The sequence below is a fragment of the Nicotiana tomentosiformis genome, chromosome 7, assembly GCF_000390325.3.
Source record: "Nicotiana tomentosiformis chromosome 7, ASM39032v3, whole genome shotgun sequence".
Classification (NCBI taxonomy): domain Eukaryota; kingdom Viridiplantae; phylum Streptophyta; class Magnoliopsida; order Solanales; family Solanaceae; genus Nicotiana; species Nicotiana tomentosiformis.
The window spans coordinates 14212160-14221232 of record NC_090818.1 but is presented as its reverse complement, the minus strand read 5'-3'; the positions used below and the strand labels follow the sequence as shown (position 1 = coordinate 14221232).

Here is a 9073-nt window from a genome sequence, read left to right as displayed (position 1 = left end):
TTCATATGCAACAACTAAATTTTCATACATATAATTCCATCTAGTTGGACAAGGTTTAGGAACCTTTCTTTCTCTTAGGCCAAATTCATCGCATCTTTTAAAATATTCTCTAAGTCAACTTCTACGGTTTGAATAAAAAAGCCAGTTAAGAGCCATTTTAACCTTTTCAATTTCAACATTTAAAATTCTCATACCATCACCCACAATTAAATGATAAATATGACAAATACATCTAACATGAAAAATGTTACTAAATGCAGGACTTAATGTAGTGGTAAGCAAGGCTACAACATTTGTGTTACTAGTGGCATTTATCAATAGAAACTGTCATTATTTTATCACTAATACAAAAATATCTACAAATATCTGTAACTGTGCTAGAAATAAACTGTCATGTGTGACGTGAATTATTTATTCTATAAGCAATAATGCGCTTTTGCATTATCCAATCCTCACCAATCCAATGACTGGTAAGAGTAAGGTAATCACAGTTATTACCACTTCTACCAATATCAGTTGTAATAGCAACACGACAATTTATATGAGTAAATAAATAGCGTAAAAATTATTCATATTCATGTTTATATTTATAAATATCGTTATTTACGGTTGTGCGAGAAAAACCTTTATAAGTAGGATTAAAAACTTTTCTAATATAATGCACAAAGTGAGGGTTAGAAGGAAAACTATAGGGTAAGCACACATAACAATAACCATTTTTACCAATTCTTTTCGATCTTTTTTTGGATCATAATATAAAATACTACCGGTAATAGTGTTAATTCCCGATTGAGATTGATTTGACCCGGTACTAAGGTCAGTATGACTAGGTACACTTGTCCCCTAATTTTAGAAAGAAAAAACAAATAGGAAATTGACGCAGTTTAATCTATATCTATACTCTATTAAAAGTACGAAAACCCTTAGCGAAATGTATTCACTTTTTTTATCCTTTTAAAATAGAAGTTACACTGGATAGTATCGTTATTTAATTATTCATCTAATATTTAACACTTTTAAGTCAACTAAAATTTTGCATATTAAAGTTTTTCTTATTTAAACTACAGTCAAACCTCTCTATAACAGCGTCGTTTGTTCCAAATATTTTGGGATGTTATAATAACGAAGTGCTGTTATAGAGAATATATATTATAACATAATATAAAAATTGGTTCCGAAAAAATTTGGCTTGTATAGTTAAGTGTTGTTATATAATGATACTGTTATAAAGATGTCTGACTGTACTACATAAGAAATCATAATATCTAGGACATCAAAATAAATCAAATTGAACAAATTGTTTATAGATTTTTCTTTCTCTTATACGTGCTTACAAACTAATTTGAAACGTACATATCAAATTTCATTAAGCATTTATGGTTCCATTAAATGCATATTTTTCTCCCAAATTAAATGATTAAACTATCGTATATACATCAAAATTTATATAATTATTTTCTTGAAAAATATACCTATGTCATTAAAGTGTAGTCTATTTTGACTAGCTATAATCTTTAACCCATTCTGACCATCTAAAATTATGAATACCATTAAAAACTTAAAACCAAATTTGAAATAATGTGGGCGAATTATATGAAAAAAGTAATAAGAAACATAAATATATAGCTCACTATAGTATAGAAACAAGATAAACATAATCATTGGAAACAATTGCTGAAATTTTAAAATATGTAGAATTTTAAATCAGTTAAAATTTTGATTATTAAATTTTTTTATTTGAATTATGTAGAAAAATCTAATAACTAAAAGTTAAGATCAATAAAGATTTCACCTTAAATATATTCTTTCCTTATTTGGACTATGCAGCATAACTATAACACATTGCATGTTAATATTAATATTCAGAACTTCAAAATCAACTTAAATTTTATTCATTGAATTTTTTGTATAATATTTAAAAATTACGCCCAGTAATTATTTCAACTTGCAAAATTATAAAAAAATATATATTCTAAATGAGCAGAATTTACTCAATAATGGCAGAATATCATACACTCAGTAATTATTTTCTATTAATATCTGCATACTTGAAGCAATAAGAATGAAATAGTAAACGATAAAAATATATTCTAAACGAGATGTCATTAATTAATTTTCTTTTTTTAATAATATTCCAACAAATGACAACCCCCTATATTATTATATATTATGTTATTTGTTACTATAAATTATTAATTAAATATTAGTCATCCTTAAAGTTTATAGTGCCACATATGAATTTGTATTATTTGAAAAATTATCGTAATAAAAGTATTTATTTTTACTTGTTTGTTTCTATATTAGGAAAAAATTAACAATAATTTTTGTAAGTTATTCTTATTATACTTTGAAGACTTTCATTTACAAGATTTCATCCTTTATTTTGCTACTAAGTGGGATCAACATTTCTAATTTTAGAAAGTTATCTAATTTAATCATATTATTTAATAATATTTAATTTATGTAATTTTAAAAAAATATTTATTTTTTTGACATGAAAAACTAGTTATCGTAATAGAGTTATTAAATATTAATCCTTTCCCACCTTCTCTCTAAAAAAACAAATTATTCCTGGCCCACAGCCACTCCGTAACAACAAAAATAAAAAGTAAAAAGAGGTAAAAAAGACGTACTAGCAATTAACTTCACGTTTCACTGAGTGCGTCGGCAGATCTGCGCGAGACCGTGGATTCCAAACGCGTCACGGCTGTTGAAAGAGCAGAAGAGAGAGAGAAATAGCTGATCTCCATTCCACACTCTCATTCATCTCTTGCTATTGGTCTCTACTACTACTAACAATCTATACACCCAAATTAAAAAAAAAACACTCATAAGGGAAAGACAGAGGAGGATCAATGGCGTTGAATCAAGCAGGATGTAATCCGAAGGTGTTGAAAGCAGTATTGGGTTTAATGGCAATAAGCTTAGCAGCCTATATTTTAGGTCCACCTTTGTATTGGCACTTAATGGAAGGCATAGCTGCTGCTTCTTCTTCAGTTACCACTTGCCCTCCTTGTAATTGTGATTGCAATTCTGAACCCTTCTTTTTCATTCCTGCAGGTACTCACATTTCCCCCTGATCTGCTCTTATATCTTTCCCTTAAGTAAAAAGATTTTTTACATTTTGTGAATATGGTTATTTAAAGACCTGTTTTGTGAATCTTATCACTTACTTAAAGACCCATTTTGTGAATCTGACCACTTTGTTAAAGACCCACTTGTGAATCTGGTCATTTGATTGAAAGATCTCAATAGTTTGTTTTGAGCTGCTTTCTAAATGAAAGAGAACTCAATTCATTGTCATTGTCTTGCTTTCTGTATTCTGAATAGCTGCAGATATGGAATCAAAATCCTGCTAAAATACCTCCACTGATTTAAAATTATAGTTCTGAACTTCTAATTTCAGGCCAAATTAGGGAATTTCATATTGTTTGAAGTTCATTAATTATCAAGCCTTTTATAGTCTTAGCAATATTTATATGCCTTGATTCATGAATGTGTTAACCTAATTTAAAATATTCCCCAAATCGTTGTGCTTGTTGTTATATGTAGTTTGGGATTTTCGGAGAAAGGGCATTTTGATATTAACATTGAAGAATGAATAAACATACTACAGTCAGACCTCACTATAGCAATATCTATATATAACAACTAATCACTGTAAAACCCAAATTCTTTCCGGAACTGATTTTTATTTTATGTTATCATATATATCCTCTATAACAACACTTCACTATAGCAACCATATAGTTAACTAGTCATGTACTGTGGAATTGTCATTTTCTATGATCTGGACACCATATCTTTTTGTGAGGCTTGTTAAGAGTATCTGGTTACATGAGGACATTTGTTTGTCAATAATTGCTTGAATTGACATCTTACTTTGTTTGTCTTGCAGGTTTGAGCAATGCTTCTTTGACAGGTTAGTATCATGAGATATGCAGTTATTTGATTTTCTGTGATTAAGATATCATTTATTCTGTAATCTGCTGCAAGATTAGTGTTTTCATCAGAGTCATTATTTTCTTCTTCTAGCTTTTCTCTGATGGGACTTACCTTTCTTTAACATTGAGATCATCAATACTTGTTCATGATTTTACCATTCTAGGAATTAAGGTGTAGTATTTCAGCTTTGAACCTAAAGGTAATCAAACCGTTCTAGGTTGGTGTAATCAAATGCTTTCTCCCTCTAAAGTTGGTACACTCCATAAGTACCTTGATGTAATGGGACGATATATTAGAGATGTTTTCTAATCAGGTTTTTGCTGTATGTCGTTAGTAGCCAGTGTTCGACTAATTAAGTAAACCCTTATGTTCTCTTTGCCTGCATCTGTTGAGATGTTAAACGATTCCTTGATTGGAATGTTTTATGTCACACATGCAGATGTTAGCTTTGACCTTAAAAACCTATGTGCTGATATAACCCTTGGTTTTTTCTTGAGTGACCTGACACTGTTTTCGACCGTTAAAGGATCCGTTGACTGGCACAACTACATTTAACATGAAATGGCAGTAGACTGATATAAAATTACAAGAACTCAACAAATCCAAAAATTGAATACAAATTTTCCTCCTAGAAATTCCATGACCATTCCCATCACTAGCCTGATAACAACTTCAAAGAGTTTTTCGGACATGCCTTCTTCACTCTCTATCTTTTCTCCTCATTTTCTCTGTTCTTTCCCTCAATCTGAAATTTACTTTGGCTACTAAGACAAGAGCACACATAATTTGGGACAGTAAATGAGCCATCTCTTTTTTGTTGAAGTCTAAATGAATAAAACATGAATTGCGATTAATTTAAATTGTGAAACCATTTGAGTAGATTTATTGCGGTTATCTTCTTTCTAAATGTGAGATTTTTGTTTAATTTTCTTTAAATGGACAAGAAAGAGAAAGAGTGTATATGAGTTTATATTCAGATTCATCTCATCTGTGTAACATTATTTTTGCCTTTTCAAATAGATGACAACTTGTACATTTGAAGCATAGTATCTTAGTCTTAGTTTGCTTTTGGTGCACACATGAAGTTCATGTCTGAAAGAAGCTTGAGTGACATTTGTATAGAACTATTTATTTAATATGGTGGTGTCTGAGCCATGGCTTGACTATTCCACCGGGTACCTGCTCCTTCCCTTCAATATAGATAGCGAGTAACTCATCCACAAGGCTTAGGCCGATGGAAAGAAATTACCAGTGCCTTTTGTCTCTGTTGGGACTTGAATTTGGGTCTACAAAGTTTGCACCTATTTCATTGACCACTAGGGCACACTCTTGGGTGCCATTTTTGTAGAGAACCATATTATTGCGTAGGTTATATGGTATGCAGCTTGTATATCGGACTTTTGCTCACATTAATAAAATTATTTACCTTGTAAAGAAAAACTTGGAAGATATCTTATGACTGGGGACATGAGACTTTCTAGTACTTGGTAGGCGAAAATTTGCCATTTTGTAAAAAGGACATTTTGAGCATCGTTGTTGTAAACACATTTATTTTGTTGCATGTGATAAACAAACATCTCAAATGTGATGGTTGAGTTTAAGGACTTATGCCATGATTTATCCGATTCTGTAATGCATTGAGATTATGCAAATCTCTTGCTGATCTGCAAGACTGAAACTCTGCAAGTGATTAACATCTTAATAAGCTGAATATGTTCAAAATATCCTAGATTAAAAAAATGTGAATTTTCTTTCCAACCTATCTACACGATATGTGAATTTTCTTCGCTTTAACAGCAAACCTCCTTATATTTGCTCTTTCATTGTAGTAACCATTAACTCTTCTTTTGAGGATTGAAATCTATATGTTGTGACTTGAAATCTAAAATCTTGGATTTCCGTTCTCATTTAAACGTTTTGCAGATTGTGCCAAGCGTGATCCAGATGTTGGTGAAGACACAGAAAAGAACTTTGCTGACTTGTTGTCTGAAGAACTTAAATTGCGAGAAGCTGAGGCCTTGGAAAATCAGCGGAAGGCTGACATGGCACTTCTTGAAGCAAAAAAGTTGACATCCCAATATATGAAAGAGGCAGACAAGTGCAATTCTGGAATGGAGACATGTGAAGAGGCAAGGGAAAAAGCTGAGGTAGCTTTACTGGCACAAAAGAAACTGACTGCTACATGGGAGATGAGAGCACGTCAAAAGGGATGGAAAGAAGGGGCAGCCAAGTCTCACACTCAGTCTCAGGGAAATGTACAGACTATGTAACATCGCCATGGCCTCAAGTAGCATATCTCCACTTGATCTGGTGCCAGGTTCTGGCGGCAACAAAGTTGTCTATAGTTAAGTCTCAACTCAATGTATTTTCATACTAATGGATTCCATCTGTTTTGAATCATACACCCTTAGTTTAGAGGCCACTATTATTTCTATCTCTATTTCTATATATCTAGTCATCTGAAACAGATTGCCATTGCACTGCAAGGCAAAAGCCTTTCTATTTATCCTGCTGAGTTAAAACTCCACTAGTAAATTTTTGAGTGTAGATTGACATCAACTGCCATACAAAATTTTCATATGTAAGAGTGTCATTTATCATTCTTCTATATCCACGGAGATGAAGGTAAACCATGAAGTATCACAATTTATACATGTTTTTTAGGCTGGTGAAGCAATTCTGACATGCTAGCTGATTTCCCTGCTGAAAGAGACAAAGTCGAGATGATTCTCAGTTTCTCTCCCTCGGTCACTTGAACCTTGTCCGTTTGGAAACAGATTACGAATAAAGCAATAGCAATGTAGCACAGGGAGTGGGAACATAACTCTCAATTCTCAAGTTAGACGAGTTACTAATATTTTATAATCATCCAAATTATATATCGTCGCAGAGGCTTTAATGATAGTCCTTGAATTTGTGTTTCACAAATCATAACACATATGCATCATGCATTACAAGGACCGGAAATCAGTGTATACAACCATGTCTATGAATTTGCAACAAGTTCTTATTTCTTGATAGCTATTATGAATAGAACTTCAATTTCAATTTCAAACTTTCCATTCCGATATTCGTGGATCAGAAACAAAAAAGCAGAAAGATTGGTGAGTTCTAGATCCACCTGATGGATTATTATAAGCAGCGGAAGCAATCCCAGTATCAAAATCACATGTAATCTAGACAACTAGTATAAACGAGATTTCACGGGTTACCTCTTGAAGCGTGAACGAAGTTCCTCTATCACGTGAGCCTCCAATTCCACAGCAACTCAATGAAATCTCCATCATCAGCATGATAAAGATTCGCGAACGTTCCACGGTCTTCTACTGTGTTACCCAAATAATATCCGAAAAATAGTAATTTCGTGTCGGCGAAATTTTCTAGGAAAAAGGCTGAAAATTTCGGCCACCTTCTTCTTGTCCCTCTAGGTGAAAAATCTTATGTATTTATAATACAAGTTTTAAGGGTTAAAACCCTTTTCCAAAACCTGTTAGGTTTTCCTTTCCATTAGAAAAAAGATTCATTTATTTCCTATCATTTAGGCACACCAGGGACCACATAATTTAACTAACAAGGCTTCCAATTGTGGAATTAATTTTTAATTTTTAAAATTAATATCCACCATAATTAATTATGAATTATTCCACTAAAAACTCGTAATTGCACTCCTTATTCAATTTCGAAATTCATCCATTAAATCTTATTTAACTCCCCATGTTAAGATTCATATACTAATCAATTAAACTAAATTACTGACGATTTAATTTATTGATTATTTCCTTTAGACTTTCGCTTAACTTATTTCATGTTTCGGATACAAAATCTACCAGTCGGGTTTACACATGAAAATTTATAAGCTTTCATAAAGGTGTATCATCAATCTCTAAACCGAGACATGGATTCCATCAACTAACTATTACTTCGCCAATGTACATTATTATTATCCAATTTACCAGGTATATTGACCTACGAAAGAATCTCGCTTTTTAATAAATCAAAACAATAATAATATACACATCTAATAATAATTATATCAAGATTAAGAGTATAAGTACATTTAATGGCTAGAGAGTTTATTTTATTAAGTCAGTATAAAATACTTATCTCTACTTGGTCCGTTCAATAAATACAAAATGTACTAGCACAAGAAGTTGGAATTAAACCATTCCTATAATCAAGATAAATTATATTTAATTTTGTGCTACAATCATCCATGATGATTTGTTCAATTCCATCATTAGATTGTGAATTCAAACTTTATACTTATAAGAACCGATGATTTAATCTTCCGCGTATAAGCTAAACTCTATATCCTAAATCATCTACTATATAAGCAAATGACACAGACTAATATATGATCTATTTAAAATTTTATTAAAACTGAATATACAATTATTTCATAATAAATACTATATCTAAACCAAACTCATGGTTAATAGTATATATCCCAACAATCTCCCACTTAGAATTTTTAACCATGACAATTGTTAGAATATACTATATCTAAACGCATGATTAATAGTATATGCCCCAACAATCTCCCACTTAGACTCATAACCATGCATCTACAACTTTCTCAGGCATTCTTTTACATGACTATTAAAAGTCTTCACCAAATAAGGCTTTGTTAAGGAATCTTGCCAAGTTATTTCTGATGCAATATTTGTGTTTTGTCATAACTATCTAGTTTGGTATTAAACTCTTCAGGGATCCTGTTGCCGAAAATATCCCAAGAATGTACACCGAATTATGGTTTTCCTTAATATTCTCCCACTACGACGAAGTACTACCAATATTACCTTCATTACCTTACGGGATTGAAACATTAGCTACTTTTTACTATAGTGTTCACTATTCAAACATCACTCCCACTCGACAAAGGCATATTCTGTCTATTAACGTTCTCCCGCTACTTAAATGCAATGGAATGTCAATTCCGACGTGTGGGGTTTGATGTTTTTGAACATATAGTTATTTCTTTGCCTAGTTCTTGTAAACATAGTTTACTTCTAGGAACATGGTTTATTGAACAGTCCTTATCTAAAAAAATGCATTCGTTTTAACAATTGCCTTATTTTCTTTAGGACAATAAAATAAATCTCTATTCATTTTCTTGGATATTCAATAA

The 9073-nt window shown here is 31.6% G+C and overlaps 1 protein-coding gene across 1 annotated transcript; it reads left to right on the top strand.

Annotated features, from left to right (window-relative positions):
• Window positions 1-2659: 2659 nt before the first annotated feature.
• On the top strand, window positions 2660-6553 carry LOC104111684 (uncharacterized). Its single transcript, XM_009621432.4, has 3 exons — window positions 2660-3060; window positions 3899-3922; window positions 5869-6553. Exons 1-3 carry the CDS (start codon window positions 2856-2858, stop codon window positions 6213-6215), a joined length of 576 nt encoding a protein of 191 aa, XP_009619727.1. The 5' UTR covers window positions 2660-2855; the 3' UTR covers window positions 6216-6553.
• The last annotated feature ends 2520 nt before the right edge of the window (window positions 6554-9073 follow it).